Here is a 22402-nt window from a genome sequence, read left to right as displayed (position 1 = left end):
GAATTAAAATCATCACAAATTAACCGGTAACCGATAATAACAGGTAATTGTCCGCCAAGCAAAAGTATTGACAAGCTTAATAGGACAATCGATTATTGTCATCAATTATGATTTCTCTTTCTAATAGGAGCAATCAATTTATTTTCATTTGTTTTGAAAAGTACAATCTTTCTAAAAATTGGATTGCCCTTTTTTCTAAAATCTTTGTATGATGCGTGGGAAAATGCGTATAATTTTCTAATCCCACAAGATTTTGAGTGCTTTAATTGTTGCTAGTTGTACGAATGATGCTGATGAATTAAGGTATGACTTTTATACATGCATTATAATCAGAATTATATATTTTTATTTTTATCAGTATTTTTTAATAACAAAAGGGGAGAAGTTTCAAGAATTGAAAATGAAAGAGAGAGCAATAAAAAAAATATTAAAACTGGATTGAACTAAAGAGTAAACCAGTAAAGACAGCGGTCATGTGCCCATGACGAAAATAGTATTATTTGGGTCAAATTATTCAACACACTTGTCATTAATCTAAATTCAAGCTCATTATATTTTATATCTTAAATACCCACACAGATATATGTGTGTATATATATACAAATATAATATTTAAAATAATACAAGGATATTCCATAGGACAATCCTCTAAGCTAGATCTCGAGAGAAGAACAATAATTTTTAGTTGGCATCGGCGCATCAGGGAAAAAATGTTACTCATTTGGTTTTATTTATAAGATAGAGAGAGAAGATATTTTTTGGTTCTATTTACAGGACACTAAGAAAATTTTTTGGTATGGATGTACAATTTTACCCCTCATTTATTATTGTGTTGATTTTATTTATATGAGGTATAATGTATATTAAATAAAGATAACATTAAAAAGTTATTAAATTTTAAATGAGAGTTAATGAAGTTTAAAGTTTTTCTTGATCTGTATAAAACATGTTAGAAGTACCTTATAAATAGTACCAGATGAGTATTCCTTTGGTCTTGCTAAATCTAAAAAAGGGCTAGTATTTTTTATTCTTAATATAAATTATTAATAATTTCATTGCGTAAACTATTATTTTTTTTGACATTATATATATTAAATAAAAATAAAATTAAAAGTAATAAGATTCATAGTTTTTAAAACATGTTGAAAGTGAGTTATATATGTACTACATTTGATCCTAATTATGAGATCTTATTTGTAGATTACAAACAAGATTTTATAATTAGGACCGGAGGTAATATATAAAAAACTAACATTTCACTTTTTTTTTTCTGACCAGCAGCTAACATTTAACATTACATGTTTGATTACAATTTTCTTGAATTTTATTAAAAGATGACATTAAACTTGAAGGTGGATTGAGGCACACACTACTATGTTAAATAAAAATAAACTAATAACTTATTTACCTGTTGATGTGGATGATTATTAAAACTTGAAAACTAATTAATGCATGTGATTTTTAGGCTTTATAGCCAGTCAAACCATAGAGTCAAATAGGGATCAGTGGAATCTTCTACCTTTAAGTACTGAAAGCCACCACCCGCGTGATTGCAATTGGACTTCGGAGCGTATCTTTTCTCCACACAAACATGATCACCTCCACAAGTTACGCCACTGACCTTCTTCTTTCTCCTTATTTACCCGGAATGCCACGTTCAAAAATAGCTAAACCGACCCTTTGTGAAAAACAGAGCTATCTATCTGTCTCTCTTTCTCGCCCTTGCTCAGGAAATTACCAGAAGCCGTGGCGGAAAAGGTCCCTTTGATCTCCCCATGAACCATACCCTTCAGAATATTTGGTATTCGGTTTGTGGGTTTCACTGTTTGGAACTGCAAACATTGCTCGGACTCGCTGTTTCTCTTTGGTAGGGACAGAGAGGAACGGCTTGGGAGGAGGATGTTTGAAATGAGAGAAGAAGGGTATTGTTTTCCACGAGTCTTGGTGGGTGTCATTGTGGGTCTTGCTCTTGTTGACGGCATTATTGCTTTCTTTGCGTATTTTCAGGTTTGTTATCCCGTTAGATTTGTGGGTTTTGCTCTGAAATAGGTTCATGCATTTCCGCTTTCACTTTCCATTTCCATCTAATTGGGGAAGAGGGTATGTAGAAAGATGAAGAATTGTGAAATGGAATGTGTTCAGTGTTAGTTTTCTTCGTCTATGTGGGTTCGAGTAACCTATGAATTGTGTGGTACGGAAAATGTGTTGACTTTGGGAGATTGATTGCTTTTGATGATGCATGCCTGAATCAATTGAAAATTTTAGTGCGCATGTTGAAACTCTCCTTCCTACATTTTACTTTCCTTATAATCGGGTTCTTTCTTATCTCGATGACTATGACATTGGATCCAGACTCTTTGGTTTGACCCATTAAAAGATTTGCGCAAACAGTTGGAAGGTTATTTATTGTCAATGGTCAATCGACTACCTCCATTGTCAATTCTAAGCCACACGCCCATTTGAAGTGGGATGTAATTGCAAGCATTGTGCTGTGTATAGTAAATAACGGTTTTTGTTCGGGCAAGGGGGAAGCTTAGTGGCGTGAGACGCGGCTGATTTTTGTTACATCCAAGTTGATTCTTACAGTTGAACTGATTACCATCCATTAAACGATTGGGATACCTTTCAGAGAACATTAGATCTTTATGTCGTTGATGCATGCCCTGTGAAAGTTATTTCCCTGTAGTGATTGTCAGCTGCTTTCTCTTGGTTTTACAGTTAATAAGAATCCACATGAGGCATTCACTAGCTGGCTGGACTCGGCAAAAAGTAAGGGCATTTTCCAATCTGTTCTTTGTCAACATGATTTAGCTCTGATTTAACATGTTTCCATGTTACATACTCTTTTCTAACTGGATGAACTTGTTGAAGTTGTAATTTGTGAATTGCTCCTTCTTGTTGGTCATAGCTGTTGTCCACTGTTATAGCATACAGCATAGCTGTGGGAATGGAAATAGGTCCTTAGATGAGTTATGAAGGTCTCAGAGGCTGTCGATTTCAGCAGCAATTAACCCAATAGGATATAAACTATTGGCTCTAAGTTGCGCAGGACGTTGGATTATGTTATCCTTATTTTTGAATTGCGTGAGATTGAACTAATATGGCTATTTTAGATCACCAATCTGTCTGTACAGATCTGTAAGTTATATATTTGCTGGATATAAATACATGTCACTCTTGTGCATTGTAGACTTTCTTTTGTAATTTTGATGGTGTGGGTATGTGTGTTGGAGAGTTAGATAAAAAGTGAAAATATTAATAGTGAATAATACAAGAGATTCTGGCGATGGGTCGCACAGATGATGTCCTTGTCTCAATGGTCTATTTAATTTTAGCACCGTTTTACTAATGATAGAAGGGTAGGTATGGGGAGTGGGACTGATGCATGTTTTGTCTATCGTATTTTGAAATATCATACTTCTTGTAGTATTCTTTATGGTTTCTTTATGAATTTCTATGTTTATGGTATGAGCTTCCATGCATCTCACTAGGCATACAGCCCACAACTGCTCTAACTGCTTTCTATATATATTAGCTTCTCATGAGACGTAAATATGATGTGCTGCAGGTGTTTCATCTAATGATTGGCACTTCCAGTTTGGGTTTGTTCTATTTTGCTTTCATTGGTTACTTCAACTGTTAATTTATCTAGCATGGAATATCTCTTGTAGGTTTTGAATGCTCTGTTGATGCCATCTCCACATTTTTTATGGATTGTTTGAGCTAACTGCATTTCATGACTGAGCTTCATAATCCTTGTTGAGTTGTGGTGAGCAAGGTTGGGTGCAAAAATCAAGTATTAATTTGACCATAGGCATGTTGAATCATTAGAAGAAAATGTTTCTTTGGTTCAACTATGTCTGGATTGCCTTAACAGTATAATTTTGTGTTTGCTACTAAGTCTTTTCACTTTCTGACCAAGGTTGATTTTGACCTGGCTGCTATGGTTTTCTCTGGAAGCTTCGATCTTAATCAATCATATGCAGAAAGATTAGAATATACACATTACAGACCAGGCACGCATGCAAGAATGATACGCTACTTACCACCCCAAAAAGCCACATTTCTCTCTCTAGAAGACAATAAAATTTAGGGCATGTAGGGGGTTTTCTTGAAGGCATTCATCTGAAGAAAATTGACTTTTAAATTTTTAGTTGTATTTTTATTGTGAAATTAATGTTGCAGATGATTGTGTTTTCCTTGTCATAGGCGCAAAAGATAAATGCTTTCACACTGCTTTAAAGTAGGGATGAACTAGTTTGAATGTATTGTTCCTGACCTGATTACATGAAGTTAGCTCATGTATGCCTTAGCTTATTATTCGGCTTAAAAGCTATTTTATAATGAGTAACAACTTAAGAGAAGATGACTTTATCCATTTGAGGGTGGACATTGTACGTACAGTAACACACACTACTTAAAATTTAATGAAAGGCACACTTTTGAAGAGCATTTTATAGGACTGGTTTCATGAAATCCACTGCTTGTATCATATGAATATGAAATTAGGTTACTCCATCACTATTTTGCTAAGAAATGCTCGTTATAATTTTTGCAAGAAATTGTGACTATTTGATTTATGCTTATCACTTGTTTATTTAAATTTAAGATGGCATAGCATAGGACTGTTCATAGGCTAGGTGAGGCTTGACCTTAGCTTGATGCCCAGCCTGGTAAACTCTATGGACTACTTTTTAATTATATGCATGGTCTTTCTTCGTAGCATTCTTGAGAGTTGAGCCTTTAGTGTCTTGCTGTCACTCTATGATAATCAATTGATTTCTTGACATAATCATCACCGGCCACATAAAATAGTTCCATTTCAGTTTTCTTACAATGATTTTTTGCCATTTAATGAACATATTATGTGTGGGCATTAATTTGTTGTTTAGTTTGCTTTCTGTGCTTGATTCCACCTGATCTGTTCAATTTGGGATTTCATATTTCAGGTTTCTTCTTTTATTTTGTATTGACACTTCTTGCTACTTGCTATGGATGGACGTGCTGGTCACACTCTTGTGGTTTTATTTTTTTGGGTATACCTCCTTTCATTACTAACTGGAAATCTGTGAGAGGCCTTAGCTTTAACGAAAATGATTAAACTGTTGATGATTTGTCTTGCAGCTTTCCCTAAAATACTTTTCTTTGCAGCATTTCTTCTACTTTTATCCTTCTGGTATGTGATCTGACTTATCTTCAAGATTCTTGATGTTTAATTTATGGAGCTGTGAATTTTCAAGTTACTTGCAATGTTTCCTGGCAAATTATATGTTTGTTAAGTTCTTGCAATCATCTTCATTATTCTCAGCTGATGTTTCTTTCTTCTTGGTCCCTCTGTCTGTCTACCTGTCTGATTATGTCTCTTATTTCCTTTTTCTTTGCATTTCCATGTTTTTATCTTTTCTTCAATCTCAACAAGACTGGAAGCTGTTGCTATATAAGAATATTGTCTACAGATTAACATGCCCTTCTTTAAATAGAGGGATAATGGCATATGCATATGTAGTCTTAGGAGGCGTTTGGGAAACTAGATAATCAGTTGAAGAAAAGCTCTTTTGTGCTTTACACAAGATAAAACTTCTCTCACTTACTTATCTCTCACAGTGCAAAATCACTTAGGACTTGTTTGGAATAGCTTATAAACAGCTTTTCAATCATAATTTACAGAATATGAGATAAGTATATGAGAGGAGTTTTGTCTTAGCTTGTGTGAAAGTGCTTGCTTCTAGGCACTTAAAATAATCAAATGTAAAGAAGCCCTTAAAATAAGCTAATCCTTAAAAGAGTAGCTTATGACTCTGATCATATTTGTTTTGGGAGTGATACAGAACAAGACTGTGACCGTTATATTGTTGTTAGTTAGAGACTATAGGGATGAAGAATTGTGGTCTGCAGTCTTTTGTAAGCGTATCCTGTATCAAACCCCTTACTTGTTTTCTACTCAAAGGCAGCATCCTCCAGTTTCAATCATTTTGCATATACTTTTAATACATTAAAATCGGGGTCATGCGCCGCTGTTGGTTTGCTACTTCTGCTGTAAAATTTGTTCTTTTGTTATTTCTACTTTCTTGTTATTATGATCTTAACTTATTGCATTGAAGCCACTTTCTGAAATTAAATTGTGGATTGACTTGAGTGTACGTCATGCACTGGTATTGTCTACAGCGTTTTGTTTCTACTAGAATGCCCCTATGAATTCTTATGTATTTTCATGTGGACAGAGACATAACATGTGATCATCTAACTCCTAAAGTTATTTGCAACCATCAGCATAAAAATCCAGATGCTATATATGAATAACAATTTCAGTTTTCATCTTTTCCTTTCTCCTGACTACAAAGCTACTTTCTGCATTGTTCTCTCCGGGGTTCCATTTTGCAGGGTTGATCTTTGCCATCAGCCAGATGATGACGATGATTATGAAGGGAGCTTTTCTGAGGAAGCTTTACTGAGAAAGTCCTTTAATGAGTCACATTTGGCAGGCATAGCAAGCCACAGAAACTGGATTCCCCTTCGGTTGGCTCACGTTGGTAATCGGCAGAAGATTGTACTTTTGGTATGGGCAATGCTGAATGTTTCTTCTTCTGTATCTGGTCATATAGTTTCTATCTCTATTGTGTCGCATTGCCCCTTTTTCTGATGGTTATTTGATAGTTCACATTAGAATGTAATTCTTTCAAGTATATCACTTGGACTTGATTCACCAGGTTACACTTCTAGTTTTCGTCATCATGCTGGCATTTGCTGTAATAATGTGGATTGGATTAGGGAAGAATCCCATTGATTCAGCAGTGGCTGCTCGGGTATGGACACAGTGATTATGGTTTTGCTTTATGTTTTCATGCTATGCAGTGCTCTTTAAATTTTTGATATGTCAAGTTGCAAATGTCTTTGTCCTCTTCTTGTGGCTGCTTTTCCCATGAATAGCGATGGTTTTGAATTTGTTAATTTCCTTCTCTTTTTTTTTTTTTTTTTGGGGAGACCCCGGTGCAGGGGGGACTGACTTTACTCTGCTTTTTTTGAAAAAGAAGCTTTCATATCATTATAATTATAACGTTGAACTATAAAGATCTTTTAGAAGTCAACTCTTCTACTCTTATCAAAGAAACAAAAGTTGATCATTTGGCAAATCATTGGTTTGGGCCTTTGTGCGTTAGAGAGAATGCATTATGTGAAGAGAAATTGGTAGTGTCCTCTGTAGAAAAATCTTTTTCAGTTTAATGAAATGCGTTTGGGTGGTTTGTCTTCCGGAAAGAAGGAAGCAGCAGATTTGTGGCATATGATGATGGGACAGAGATGGAGTTTATTGTGCTCTTTAAGTACATGATATGTAGCTACCTAGGCCTAGCTCAGGAAGGGTAGGGTGAGATGGGAGTAGAGGTTAAGGGTTCAAATCCTCTTTTTGTAACCCAAAAAAAAAAAAAAGATATATGATGGGCCCAATACTGCTCCGGCCCAAACTTACAAGAGAAAACCTTACAAAGGCCTACCCAAAGGCAAGACAGGGGTGGGAGAGACGAGGGGGGACCACAAGGCACCAAGGATTCGGGACAGGGGCTCACTAATGACCAGAGTAGTGGCAAGAGAGTTATCTAGGGTGGCGTGCAAGGGGGGAGGCAGGAGAGGACTAGGAAGTGGATGGAGAGCTCCAGCCTCTTGAATTGCTTGGAGGACTAGCTTGCGGGTTTTATCTATCCTTCTTACTGTTTTTTTGATTGATTGTAATACCTGGACTGGATATAGCTATTTACCATCCCTGTTTATTCCTTATTGAGGGAAGGGTCGCAGCTTACTATTAACGATTATTAAGCAATATAAATAACAGTTCCATCAATATGTTCATGTAGAAGCGAATGGAGTGAATATATATTTGTAAACTCGGATAGTTACTTATTGGTTTTGGTTTAGAAATAAACCCCAGTGCTAACTTATGAACTAATCAGAAATAATGGTCATGCCTTAATCGTTCAGAATTATTAGAATCTGTCCTATTATTTTGAAGAACATTTTGAGTGATGAAAATGTTAGTTGTAATCTAGTGGCTTCAAAAATGTTGCAGGTATATGTAGATGTTTTTGCTGCTGGAATGCTCATATTAGGAGCAGCATTAACATGCTATGGTGAGCATCTACTAATCCTTTTGTTTTCCATTGAGTTTTGTCAAAATGGACTTTTATTATACTTGCATGGGCAGTAGGCCGTTCTTGAAACTGGTTTAAAATTTTAGCAGATTTAAAAGGCATGTTTTTTTGTCAAATTAGATGAATGATTGGACTCCATATGGTTAATGTGTTTCTTGCCGGGTACTACTAGCATCTCACTGTATTTGATTCTTATTCATTATTGCATGTATAACCACAATGATAATTAAAATTAAAATTATATATAATTATAATCTCCATAGAGCAGCATAACTAATGCAAGAAGCTCTTGTAATAGCATATATAGTGAAATGAAACCATGTTCTCACTGGAACTGATCATTTTCTAAATAGACACAGTTGAAATAGTAATTTTGGGTGCACAACAACATTGCTGCCGAGACCTGAGTCCTGATCTCAGGGCTCGTTAATATATACTGCTTATGTACCATTGTCTGAATTTCCTATAGCATTTTAGCATTTTGCTTAGACTTCAATCTACTGGTGATAAATTTTGCAACCCGCCCCCCAAACAAAAAAAAAAAAAAAAAAAACAAAACGAAAAAGAAAACTGCTGGTTACAAATTACATGGGATATTGAATAGCGGTGACGATACTTTCAACTAGTGAATTACGCATAGCATGGATAATACATGTAGAATGAATATTAATTAGTAGGAAATTACCTCTCTATAGAATAGTAAAACTACTATTAGAGACTCTTATGATAGCACGCATGGTGAAATAGTACCATGTGCTCACAGAAACTGATCATTTTCTAAAATATATTCATGTAAAATAGTAATATTTAGTGAACAACATGACTCCAATTATATGGGATCAAATCTCTGTTGAAAGTTGATCCTGACCTCGTTAATAAATACTGCTCAACTTATGCATAATAGTCTGCATTTCCTATAGCATTTTAGCATTATGCTCAGACTTTAACCAGTTGAGCTACAATATGATATTGAATAGCAGTTTATCAGTGCAATACTTTGAACTAATGAGTGACATATAGTGTGGATAAGGATAATAGGATAATGCATGGCGCAAGGGGATTAGAAGTTCTTTTAGAAACCGAAGAATGTATGTCTTGCTGGGATAAGATCTCCTCAAATTCGAAAGTACAGAAAAAGCAAAGATATTTTGTGTTTTCGCATGTCCAAAGCTGTGATTTCCTTGAAAATCTCGTTTGCATACCACTGAAGTCATATGCTCGACTCTGTCCTGTTATAGATGTAAAAGCAAAGATATCCCTTGACAATGTGCGTATTTCTGTCTAACCAGACAAACTGCTGACTCTTATTAACTGCTCATTTCTACGGTGTGCTTTATTTTTCTAAAGTACTAGGATTCCACCGACTTTGACAACAAACACCATAAGAGGTTATACCTTAGGTAACACACTGACTGAACTGACTTTATGAACTTATTCACTCATGGAGCCGAACTGCAGAATTCCAAATTAATTTTGTGACATTATAGAAGTTGTCTGGTGTGGTCGACTATGTTCTTTTAGCTAATAGTTAGAACATGGGAATTAGGCTACATAAAGAGAAAAGGAAACTATGACACCTGTAGTTCAGAGCATCTAAAAACTTAAGGAGACTTGCAAGAATAGGTGAATTCTCATCCTACAAACCATTGACATCTAAAATCAATTCCAACTACTTGCTAAGGAAGATCATTCTGTTAATTCCTTACTTAACCAAACTTTTAAGTTTCAACCTTCCAGTGAGACCTAAATTTTGGCAAAGAGTGATGCTTGCCAAATAGAGAAACTCTATCTCTGGCTGGTTTATTTCAATTCAACCATGGGAATGTGGTGCACTAAAATGCATTTCACATTTTTTCTTACAGCTGTTACAATTCAATAGCCTATGCTATAAAAAAAAAAAGAATTCATTAATTTCAATAAAAATATCAAAACAAGCCTAAGCATCAAATGGTCTTTTAATTGGGAAAAAAAAATGCTGTTCCAGAGTTATGCTAGAATTCAGGGCCCATTTGGTATAGGGAACGGGAATGAGAAAGTTTCCATGGACGTGGGAAGTTTGGGAGAAAAATAATAAATGTTGGAGACCAAAGATTGGGTTCTTATATTTAGGATTAGAGCACACTTCTCAGTTAGTTCCTATATTTAGGACTGGAGGGAATAATACTTCTTTACTTCCCAACTAGTTCCCATATTTAGGGCTAGAGGGGTAATACTTTTTTTCATTGTTTGTAGATGGTGTTAATTATTGGAGAGGTCATTTTGAACATGCATGTTGAAAAGAGGTAACCTTGATTACCCATTTATTTTTGTGCGTGCATGTGTGCAGAATCAAATTTCACTATTACTCGTGCTTGATGGAGCAATTTGGATGTATTCCTTCTTTCTCATAATGAATCCCCTCATAGGCTTAAAATTAAAAACTCCTATTGAAAGCTAGCTTTTGGTTGTACTTCTAACAAAAGCTATGCCTGCTTTTGTAAGCATGGTTTTTCGTATAAATTTCATTGCCTTTTTTTAACAGGAATCCTATTATGCTTGAAGATGAGCAAAGTACGAGCTGAGCAGCCCTCATCTGAAATGTACAAGGTATATTTCCGTCACCCAAAAGATTCCTTTTCCTTTTGAATATAGTACCGCGCACAACTTTTCCATTTGAACTTGAAATAAAAAATGGATGATATGTCTGCTAGCCTTTGGTTGCCCTCTCTAATGCCTTCTGCCAAATAGAATACGTATAGTGAAATGTTGATGTGCTTGCTTGACCTGGATGCCTAGTAATTGGACATGTAATTGTTGGATAATCAAATGGCACGGCAATGGTGATTACTTATATGCTGTTCCATGATCGCTACCTAAGATTCCATGTTTCATCTGCTTGGACCTCTAGGTGCATCATGCATGCCTGCCATTATGGTTGCAAGAACTTTAGCTAGGCCTTTTTGTCGGATGCATACTATTTTTCTGCATGCGCACACATGCATAAACTGATGTGCACTTGCCATATTCCCAGAAAGATGGATATTTCTTGTATACAATTTTGAAGCTCAAGTCACTAACTAATATATGCATTTTTTACAGGTTGCCTGTTTAACTGTGACCTGTGTACTATGCTTCACATCAAGTGCCTTAGAAGCTCTCTTCACTGATATTCCTGTATGTACAACTCACCTTTCTGCTAGAATTGTTCTTTGCTTCATTTCTTGAGCTGAGATATACAAGATTTCCTTAACTTTCCTTCTCTTCATTAATGCAGATGTTATACCATTGGCATTCGCAGCATGCGCATGATGTTTGCACCATTCTTTTACTTATTTTGTATTATTTTGTAGGTATGTCCCTGTAATATTTTCCTTGGTTCTCAGTTCTGATACTTAACGGAATTCTTTAATTCATTCCATTTAATAAGTGATTTAGTATTAGTTTAAATCCAGCGTCTATTTTTTTAAAAAGAAAAGTAGTAGCTTAAATTATGGACATTAACAGCCTTCTCTCTAAAGCTGAATTTTGGGTTTATCCTTCAAGAAAGAACTTCGCTATATTGTGCCATTTATAGTTGCTTATTCAAATGGTTTCATGAGTGATTTAATATTGGCTTAAAGTATTAACAGGCTGCTTTCGTCTCATCACCTGCGTCTTCAGGTTCGTCAATACCTTCAGCGATGTTACTGTGGGTAATGAGAGAATTACCACCTGCTGAAGCTTCTAGCACAATGGAAGAATCGAGTACATTAGCTTTTGTCGGTGATAACCCAGTTGTAGTTCATAATCCTCAGCGCTGGACTACTGCAACAAGCATGCAGAATCAGGTCCCTATATCCCTTTATCTTTTCTCTAAGCTAATCCATTTATGAAGTAAACAATTACTGATGTAAATAAACTTATCTGCCATCCTTTTGGCTTAAGTAGTTAAATAAAACAAATAATAAAATAAAGTACTAGCAAAAGATTAAATTTATCAAATATAAGGTCCTTTTTGTCTATGATTCTTAATTTAAAGATAATTGGCATTGCTTTAATTTTCACCCTCCATTAGTTTCTCTTGGCTCTTGTGGGTTCATTTTTTCTTAAGCATGGAAATGTGACAGTCTGAAAATTCTGGCACAAAAGAACTGTGCAAGACTTGCAAGGAAACTATGATTTTGCATTTGCGGATCTAATGTTCTCAGGCTTTCACTTTTCAATTTTACACTTGGACTTTGCCTAATGTCTCTCTATCATGTTGCAAAATTCATTTGATATGGCAATTGTCATGCCCTATTCCTGAAAATACCCTTTTCTGTGTGGCCTGTTCAATTAAGTTTCAAATTAGGAACCATGGGCATTTGACATGGTTTCATTTCATCTATATTGTATCTAATGGAGAATATCGCCTTTGAAACAAATATAGGAGAGTAGGGGGCCTCTTTTGTTTTGCATGCATGAAAAGGCCTAGTGAAGGCAAATATCAAGTGAAAATCAGATTTTCCTCTCAACTTGTATCCCATGATTAAATTCTAGAAAATTATTTTTGCTGATGTGGACAGTAGTCTTCTTTTACCCTCCTATGTGGGAGTTGGCTCCATTGGGTTGATTTAACCTTTTCTGTGCACACGTTTTCTTCTCATCTTTGCTTTTTTTGACATCATTTGGCTTTCAAATAACTGAAAAACCTTTTAGTCACTTGAGCTTTGTCATTGATGCAGCCATTGAGAGTGAGTCCAATATAATCACGTTTTGGCCACTGGGCATTTGCGAGTGTATCTTCATTCTGCCCAAGTTCGGAGGGCTTGTTGGAATTGCTTCAGAATATGTAAATCCTAACCAGAGTAGAGACAAAATGATGCAAGTAGTTGTATGCTTTCTTAAAATTTCTTTTTCCCACAGTATTGGCACTCTAAATGTAAATAGCAGAAAATTAATTTATAAAACTTATTCCTCGTTGAACAAATTTCGGGATGTCTGGGATTTTTGTGCTATTAATGGTTGTGATTTTGTTCAAGTTTATAACTTTTTTGGTCGTATGTAGGCATAATTGTGTGGCAAAAATAAGCTTGTTCATCTTGCTTTGGTCCAAACTGTATCATTTAAAGGATTAATTCTAGCCAATTGTGTCTTATGATTGCTCTCTTCTGTATAATCAGATTGGAAAATTCATTTTTCAACCCCTATACTCATATGTTGTGCTAACCAGCCTATTCCTAAGTATCTTGGGTCAAATTTTGTTGGCATATGGCATTGAAACAAGTAATGTTAGTAGCATGATATCTGGATTTAAGGGTGTTTAAAGTTGAATAGAACTCAATAAATCAAATCGAACCCAGAAAAAAATTGAACAAAACTAATTTTAAGTGAAGCTTGATTTGGTTTTCAGTTTGAGTAAATTTGTGAATTATAACAAGTGAACCCAAAACATTTATCAAGGTCGGCCGTGCTGCTCTGAATATTTCTCTTTTTCATCCTTCTTTCAAGAGTGGCCTGACACGAGTGAGTCTGAGACTCGATTTATTTTTCTTTCTTTCTTTCTTAACAAGGACTGAGGTATACCCGGAACTTAGATACTTCTAGGTGACACTTGACAAAAAAGAATATTTAATCTATATCTTCTATATCGGAAAATTTAATTTCTCCAGACTACAAGGAACCAAGTATTTTTGTATGGAAACAAATTATTACTCTTCTGATCTGAAATATAAAATCCATTTTGTAGTGTAAATTATATTATAAAATAGGTTTTATATTTAGGACAGGAGTAGTATTTTAATGCTTAGTAGGTGTGACAAAAACAAAATTGCTCACTCTAATATTAAAAATAAGAGCTAGCTAGGGGTTATTTTGATAGAAAATATAAAAATTCAATTTATTTTGTTTTTAAAATTATTTCAAATAATTGCAAGAGGTTTTTATCAATAAATAGTTTCAGTGCAAATGATTAAAGAAAATATCTTAACAAAATTAAACATATTTTTTTTAAATAAATAATTAACTTAACCAATATTTTTAATATCTGTAAATTAGTTATTTAGCTCCTATATGCATTTAGGACTAGATGGGGTATAAATTTTTTATTTGTATCTTAAATTAAGAGAAGTTTTAATCTTGCTATTCACCTCCGGGGCAAAATTAGAAGGGAGAAGATCGAAGAAAATGAGCAACATTGAAAATAAGAATTCAAGCTTCTAAGGGGGGGGGGGGGGAACAAAGGTGAGGGCAATTTCATTGCACAGTTATCGGATGGTGCTCCACTAGGACTATTTGAAACATTGAGGGGACCATTAGGCACAATGCATGCATGACAATGATCTCCACTTTGCCTTAAACCAATTTTTTCCTCTTTCTGTCGTCAATTTTCAAAATGGATATCAGTTTCATTCTGTTAAAGTTCTTGGCACATAAACAGCAAAGTCAAATGTTCATATGCGGATGGGTGTATAACAATATAATTTCACTCGCAGTTCCCTAGTCAAGTTCAGGCGTGTTGATGGAGATAGTTCATTTCTTACAAGTTACTTCCTCTGTTTCTTAATATAAAACTTTTGTTTGATTTTTATTTTGATTCTAAATATAAGACCCTAATCCATTTTATCTTTCATATTTGTATATTTTTTCTCAAGGTAATTCTTCTAATAATTGTAGTTCTAGTTAATACACTCGATCAGTAAGGATATTTTAAAAAAAACAACACATATTTATTACAAATAACTAACTTAACTTATTTTCTTAATCTGCTCAAATTAGTCAACTAGTTTTTATATTTAGGATCAGAGTATTACAATTCAAAGAGACCCAGTTATGACCTCATCAGCTTGAGTATGAACAATTGGACACTTTATATCTGCAAAAAATTGGCTCTCTTTAAAAACTGAGTAGGGTCTGGGTACTTAGAAGCAGCTGTTACAGATGGATGACGGTGGAAATAATCTAAGTCATGATTTTCATGGAAACAGGCCCGTTTCCATTAAAATTGTCAGTGTAATAGTTTCAGCTTAAACCCAAGCACACCGATAAATTCCAATAAGGAAGTTCATGAGTGCAAATGTTACATGCATTTGCTTGACCATGATGATATCAAACGCATATATAAGCATGCGGGTGGATTATCAGGGCACCAATATGTTGATCTTCAAACTGACCGACCGAAAAATGAAATTGTGTAAGAAAAGATTTGAGATACTCCACAAAAAGTACCAAATGTATCTAAGAGAACTTTTCTGTAAAAGCTACCTCATGAGGATCAAGAGCCCGAGATAATATAAATCTCATAATAAAAATCCCATACTCATGTTGTGAGATTCAAGTTCCACGCATTGTAATTGGGTACAAAGGCAGGGCCATTAATTAGGCATAAAGAGAACAAGTGTAAATGAGAAGAGACCCGTTTAATGATTACTCTCACACAGTAAACACCATTGATAATAACAATCATGCCATAATTTTAGGGAGGGGGGAAGAACCACAGTCATTCCTCATTCTCAATACAAAACAGAAGCAAAACAGAAGAGTCAATGCCAAACAGCAACAAAGAGTACAATAATGAATGTACTTTCTTGTCTTACATGACCTGAACATGTGAAATTCCAGCTGTCATTTTATTACTTTCCAAGATTTTCTTCCCACGAGCAGAAACAAGAAAGGAGGGAGACCGGAAGGAGTGCTATTCATAGAAGGTGGCCAATACATTTCGATTATTTCCACAGGAACACAATTGAAGTGTCCAACTTTCATTTTCAGAGTGCAACTCCAAGCTTCTCAGACTCCACCTTGAGAGACTTGAGGTATCTCACAGCTTCATCTAAAACAGTGACAGAATCCATTTGGTCACCACCTCCAGGCACGATCCCTCTCAGTACCCTAATCATTCTCTTCATTTCCCAGTGCTTAATTTCAGGGTTGCTGCAGTGACCATGGATCGTAGAAGACTTTCGAACAGATGACGATGACCTCTTCTTTGATTTTGAGCCATAACTGGAGCAAGTGTCACAGATACTTTCATAATTTTCGTTAGTCCTCGCAGTGCTGACTTCTTCCTCATCATGGTCTTCTAGTTCCTCCCCTTCCAAGCTCAACAATGCGTCAATGTCCTTAGAGTCCTCTTCAAAAGATGATAATTCTCCTTCAACAGGATTAGCTTTGTTCTTGTCAGAGTCTCGATTACAGGGAGCATGAACATTCACGGCAGGACCACTAAATTTGTTGGCCATCGCGGGATGGAACATAATTCTGCTTTGGTTATCAGTCTGATCGAAGATAATGAAATTCTTTGGGCAAACCTCAGAGGGTTGCAGTTCAACTCTTTCAAAGGGTGTTACCTGCCTGGCACCAGAAGGTAAAACTGCATCAAGGGCCGAAACAAGAGGAGCATGCAAACAAGTGTCAACTGCTTCAGGTGCCAAAGGGAGTACAAACTTCTCGGGGTAAAAATATTTGTGATTCTGCATGGTAAAGTTCGGTTCCCAATCAGTAAACCCCCGGCAAGTAATTCAGGCTTGTCTTTCGCAACTGGCAATTGTTCTATCTCAAAGCCGGACCGAAGCTGCTAAAGGAATGGAAAGAAAGAAAGTAGGTACTAAGCTGAGTGCATTTTCAAAAGGGATGGCCGCTTCCTCCGATCAGCACTTATCTCTTCTGCAGCCTTCTAATAAATGATGCCAATACAAGGAAAATACTGCCTAAACCAACGACAACTGATTCTAGACTACGTAACAGGTTTTAGCAACTGACGGAAATACTCAGCCTGCAAAAGAAAAGGGCATATAACATCAATATGCAACAATAAAAGGGATTGGAAAAATAAAAAAATTGGTCAAATTGTTGCAGAGACATCAAGTAAAACCAGTGGGGTTTATCTTAGACAGTGAGAATTGAATCTTAGTATTCAAATTAACAGCGGCTCAATTTGCACAACCAGACTAAACTTAAACCTTGACATGAAGTTATATGTTTCAGAACCTTATCCAAACATCACATGTTACTTTCCAAACCCATTATAGCAGAGAGATATACAAGCTCGCTCAGCCCGTTAAAGTTTAAAAAATATGAAATACAGATACTCTTTTCCTCACAATATCGAATGCTGGTAGCTAAAAATATTTCCCAGTAAAAATTCTGATATACAAAAGGTCATCTGCGACACAAACTTTGCAAAATCCATCCCCCCTTCGAAGCCCAATAAAAGGAAGTTGATGAATTATTCACCTGGCAAACTTGCGTTAGTTGGTAGTGTGCGATGAACCCAACATTCATTTTAATCTGCCCAGCTTCTGTCACAGCTCTGTTTCTCCTTATTGTTACTGCAACATACATCCTCAATCCTCCCCCACAATTTTAATAAAGAAAAAACGCTCAGAAAAAGCTCCTTCGCAATGCAATGAAGACCTTGCCTACAGCAGAAAGAAACCACATAAGAATTCAGAGGTGATGAGAAAGCAATATGCAACACAGGAAGAAGACATAAGGCTCCATATAATGGTCAGACTGTACGAAACAAGTCCCCGTCATTTCATGGATTATTTGATAACAGACCAAAGGATCCATAGAATGCTCCCGTCAAATCTCAAGAAGTTTTGTGATTTCAAATTTCAAACAATAGGCACAAGAATATAGTTCTGCATATCCAATGCCGTAAAATCCACCCTGTTTAAATTTACATTTTGAACATATGATTGGAGCTGAATCAAACGATAACCAAAACTTGTGATACAAATAACTACAGCAGCAAAGAAGTGGGAGCAGTATCCCCTGACCTGAATTAATTAAATTACAGAATCACATGAAAGAACACCGCCAAGCGAACACAGTTATTGTAATCCACAAATAAGGATGTCCACGGCATCTTGAGGCCCAATCCAGAATATCAGAATAAAAATCAATCCACTCTCCTGAAAGTAAAGACTTGATCAAAATACAAAAGCCACTACCATGTAGAACAAATAAATGAAATGTACTTCACTCCCAAATTCAACTTCTAGAAAATGCAGAAAAAAAAAAAAAAATTTTTTTTGGAAGAAGTACAATAATCATCCCAGTTTAGAATCAGCAGGCATTATAAGTCAGAAAAGCAAAGCCCTCCACAACAAGTTAAATGCAATCTTGGACACGATAATCGTGATTTGAAATTCAAACCCCTTAGTGTAAACAATATTCTCATCAAGAATGGAGTCAAGTCCCAATATTTTCCTTAAAATTTTGACCCGAGACCGTATCAGTTAACATATTTCAGATTAAAAACCCTAGTCACAACTAAATGCAGCGACTTTCCCTAACAGAAGATTAAATGCTCCAAAGAACCAATTATGGAGAAAATAACTTCGAAACAAGCATAGATCTTCAAAGCTAGTAAACTCCCAGCATGCGCCAATAACATAAACAATTGCTTTCAATGATTTCATAAATTCGAACGAATTCTAATGAGAAGCCGGCTAACAAACTGAGTCACAAAGGCACGAGCTTTATGATGATGAGGTAGATCAGGCACAAACCCAGATTAAGGAAGATCAGATACACAAATTCCACTAGATTTTTACTGAAAGAAGAAGCACTAGAGAGAGAGAGGAAAGAAACACAGCGAGAAAGAGAGAGAAGTTCAGGTCGATGAATATAACTTTTTTCATGGTGGTTATAGGGATGTGTGCCAGATTACGAAGAAAGAGAGAGGGGTCAAACCAGGACGATGTTAGCCGTTGGATGGGATAAGTGCACGCCTGTGGAAATGCTCTTCCGTGTATTGCGGATGTGATGGTGACCGTTGGATTAGAGCACGCGTGATTAAGGAGTGGGGCCCACGGGGTTTGACGAACGGGTACCGAGAAAAATAGACTCTTGCGAACTTAGCTTAATTATTGACCTCACTCAATTCTAAACCCAACTTGATGCTTCCTCCTGCAGAGTCCGTTTGAATTAATGAATTAAAAGAAGTAATTCATTTTTAATCTAATTTTTTTTAAAAAAATATAAATTTATAAAATATAACAATTTTAAATTATCATATATTTAATAAATAAAATATTTTTAAATTAAAAATTACAGTAATGTAAAAATTTTTAAACTAAATAATATTATGTAATCAATTGGATGATACACTCCATAGAATTTAAGTATAAAATAAAAAATAATATTAAAAATTAAAAATATTTTAAAAATTGTTAAAAATTATTTTTACTTAAAATATTATTAAAAATAAAAAATTAAAAACTAATTGGGATGCACAAAAAATATACCGAAATAAGCATAAGAATAACATAAATATAAGAATAAAAATGTCTTTTTCAATTTCGAAAATGTACTTTTGTATAAGTCATAAGTAATTTTAAATGCTTTTACAATTATACTTAAAAAAGTATCTTTTGACCTGTAAGTCAGATTGGTCAAAAATTTTGGCAAAAACTTCCAAATTTGCAACCAATACACAGATAGATATACACACACATATAAATATAAGTTGCTTTTTTTTTTGGGATAAGGACCAAAAAAGAAGCTGAAATTTTGTAAATATCAAATAATGAATGTCAAAAAATTTGTTGTCATTTTATAAATTTAATACCAAATGAAATTGTGTTACCAAATCTGATTTAAAATTTGTAATTTCCAACTTCTTTTTCTGTCATTTTTCCTTTTTTTTTTCCCAAGCCGCCTTACCAAACAGGCTGAGATTCCATCCACACTGATTGAAATAATTAGATTGAGTTCGCGTCATACTTTAATAAGCTTTGAACAATTATTTTAAACTAATTATAAATCGTTGTAAGTTATAACACTCTTTCAGTCTCGTTGGCCAAAAATAAAAAATCTGTCAATCTCTTTCTTTCTTTCTTTCTTTTCTTTATAACAATCTTTCAATCTCTTTCTTAATGTTCTTATTTATAAGAGAACTTTGGAAGTACTATAATTTTGTTATTATGCTTGAGAAACAATTAATATTCGTCTATTTGGGCAAAAAAAAAAATCTTTACCTAAAATTATAACTTAGCTATGCACTCATTAAAAAGGAGGAATATTATCCACAAAAAAAAAAGGTTTTATATATGGCGCATTTAAAATTTATAACTGAATTTTTTTGCCATTGTAACTGGATTTACTTACTTGAGCACGTAAGAATTCATTTGGAGAGAAGATATAAATTTCTTATTAATATTTTAATTTTAATTGTTGTTAATTGTGATTTGTAACGGTCCTGTTTCTACGGAGATTGACTTCCCTTGTTTAAACCTTTGGGTCATTGAGTATAATTAATACGTTTGGATTCACAATGCAAGCACTTTGACTTCGGGGGTACACATGGGGCGTGCCTAATTTTATGGTTTTAGCAAATACAGAAAGGGTTTTTAAAAGTCAATTTTAGTCTCGTCTAAAAATTTTTTTTTAATAAACAAAAGTTTAGATAAGATGGGTTCCAAAAACTCACCAAAACCAGGATATAGTCTCGTTTATAACTAAGCACTATTCAAAAATCAAAATTACTCTCAGCTTAAGCATTATCAAAGTTTCATTAGCGGCATGGCCATCTGTCATGCTTAAATGAGATTCTAAATTTGTGTATGTGTGTTTAAATGTATTAAATAAAAAAGTATTATTCAAGTTAAATAAGGAATAAATCTCCTAATAATTTTTTTTTTAATTTTAGACGCAAACATCTAATTTTACTCAAGCGTGTCTTTATGCTTGACTCTATCACTATTAACATAAATTTTAGTTAAATTTAGAACCCATAAACTGCCATTAGTTAAATTTCCAACACATACAGTATTTTTTCTTTTTTAAACATAGCTATCTGATTAGATTAGATTGAAGTACAATCAAAGCTCATATACAAGATTATTTTCCTTTCATATCAAATACAAGTTTATGACATGATATTTCATTCCATTACGATCTCATTTTCCTATTACTTCAGGCTTCATTTTACTACTCTATCTAATACAATATTGAAGAAGTATATTATATTTCAAAAAATAAACTGTAAATGTTGTAGAATATCTTTCTTTTGTGAAACACAATCAATTAGACAGGGATACTAATTAATAGAGACTCAATCCAAATTATTCCAATATACTACCTCCGGTTTTTACGAACTAATTTGACTTTTAATTTGATTCTAAATATAATATTCAAATTTATTTTGTTTTTATATTTATTTGTTTTTTCTAAGATAGTAATTGTAATAGTTGCTTATGTCAAATATTTTTAATTAACACACATGATTAGTAAAGATATTTTAAGAAAGAAAACACGTATTCATTACAAATAATTTAACTAATTTTTTTAATCTACTCGAATTAATCAAACCAAAGGTAATAGATCTAAACAATAAGTAAGCAGAATTGTACTCCGTAAGTGTCAAGAGACCTCTTTGCAAGAATTTGCGCAAGATTGAATGTCTCTGAAATATGTTGGGGTTTTCATATATAGTTTCTTGACTATTTGTGTCAGCTCACATTAGTTAGTTATAAATTTTTTAATTATATTTCGCACATGGAATTATAAAATGGAGGAAAAACCAAATTCCGAATGCTAATTTAAAGTACAGATTAAAAGACTATATTTGTCTACATATATTGTATTTTTTCTTTGGCCAAAATATCTATTGCATTTTGATTCTCTTAAAAATATACATAAAAAAATCTTTTTAAACTATAATAGATCCAAAGTAAGAGAAGCAGAAAACGAAGCTTGAAAGCGACTTTATGTCTCAGAAAATTAATAGCATAATGCTCTCTTGCCTTTTCTTCGACAAATGGATGAGCCGATTAAACCAACAAAATATATGAAAAGCTTATTTATGCTTAATGTCTCATATAATGCCAGTTTATAATGATCGAGTGGAAGAATAATGTCCCATTTATCATAAAAAGAGAACGTCCCATTCAAAACATATTCAATTCAGATATATTCCCAGTAGAATCTCTCATAAACTGATTTTGCCAACTCTGTCTTAATATAATATGAGAGTTGGTTATGAAATTTAACATATATTAGCTACAAATAACTAACTTATAATTTTTTTTAAATTATTTATCTAACTCTTATATTAAAACTGCATGCAAGTAGTGCGTATATCTCATAACTTTTTCGGAGGACATATAAGTATTGACCCATCAATCAATATATCATTTCACTGGTTTAACTAACCATATTAAAATCATACTTTTTGCTATTAGATATTGGTCCCAGTAAAAAAGACTATGCTTGCTTAAATACGAACTGGAATTTCAATTTGTATGAATATAAAAAATGCTTGTAAGAGAATTATCCAATAATATTGGATATATACCAGATAAATATTAAAAAAA

General features: G+C 34.2%; 2 protein-coding genes across 4 annotated transcripts; one reads left to right on the top strand and one right to left on the bottom strand.

Annotated features, from left to right (window-relative positions):
* The first annotated feature begins 1708 nt into the window (after positions 1-1708).
* LOC114714337 (tobamovirus multiplication protein 1) lies at positions 1709-13127 on the top strand. The gene is made up of 13 exons (XM_028899062.1): positions 1709-2007; positions 2719-2769; positions 3569-3602; positions 4950-5036; positions 5125-5176; positions 6382-6556; positions 6708-6803; positions 8060-8120; positions 10663-10727; positions 11220-11294; positions 11395-11470; positions 11781-11947; positions 12824-13127. The coding sequence occupies exons 1-13, from the start codon at positions 1900-1902 to the stop codon at positions 12845-12847; spliced, it is 1071 nt and encodes a 356-aa protein (XP_028754895.1). The 5' UTR covers positions 1709-1899; the 3' UTR covers positions 12848-13127.
* Positions 13128-15049: 1922 nt separating this feature from the next.
* On the bottom strand, positions 15050-18712 carry LOC114714348 (transcription factor bHLH144-like). Of its 3 annotated transcripts, none has more exons than XM_028899079.1 (5): positions 18596-18708; positions 17861-17995; positions 17313-17497; positions 15826-16851; positions 15050-15334 (listed from the first exon to the last, which is right to left on the bottom strand). In XM_028899079.1, exon 4 carries the CDS (start codon positions 16553-16555, stop codon positions 15845-15847), a length of 711 nt encoding a protein of 236 aa, XP_028754912.1. In that variant the 5' UTR covers positions 16556-16851; positions 17313-17497; positions 17861-17995; positions 18596-18708; the 3' UTR covers positions 15050-15334; positions 15826-15844. The 3 variants fall into 3 exon arrangements, with proteins under 3 accessions (XP_028754912.1, XP_028754913.1, XP_028754914.1); XM_028899080.1 differs by having other exon boundaries at positions 15050-15337; positions 15829-16851; XM_028899081.1 differs by lacking the exon at positions 15050-15334 and having other exon boundaries at positions 15478-16851; positions 18545-18712.
* Positions 18713-22402: the final 3690 nt, after the last annotated feature.

Source organism: Neltuma alba, unplaced genomic scaffold, assembly GCF_004799145.2.
Source record: "Neltuma alba isolate B1F8T4 unplaced genomic scaffold, ASM479914v2 tig00011499_pilon, whole genome shotgun sequence".
NCBI classification, from domain to species: Eukaryota; Viridiplantae; Streptophyta; class Magnoliopsida; order Fabales; family Fabaceae; genus Neltuma; species Neltuma alba.
This window is presented reverse-complemented; position numbering and strand designations above follow the sequence as displayed.

Excerpts from the sequence above, each read along its gene's own strand:
- LOC114714337 (XM_028899062.1), top strand. The coding sequence starts at position 1,900 with ATGTTTGAAATGAGAGAAGAAGGGTATTGTTTTCCACGAGTCTTGGTG. Across the intron at positions 2,770-3,568 it reads CTGGCTGGACTCGGCAAAAA|GTGTTTCATCTAATGATTGG; the intron begins GTAAGGGCATTT and ends GATGTGCTGCAG. Across the intron at positions 6,557-6,707 it reads GGCAGAAGATTGTACTTTTG|GTTACACTTCTAGTTTTCGT; the intron begins GTATGGGCAATG and ends TTGATTCACCAG.
- LOC114714348 (XM_028899081.1), bottom strand. The coding sequence starts at position 16,555 with ATGCAGAATCACAAATATTTTTACCCCGAGAAGTTTGTACTCCCTTTG.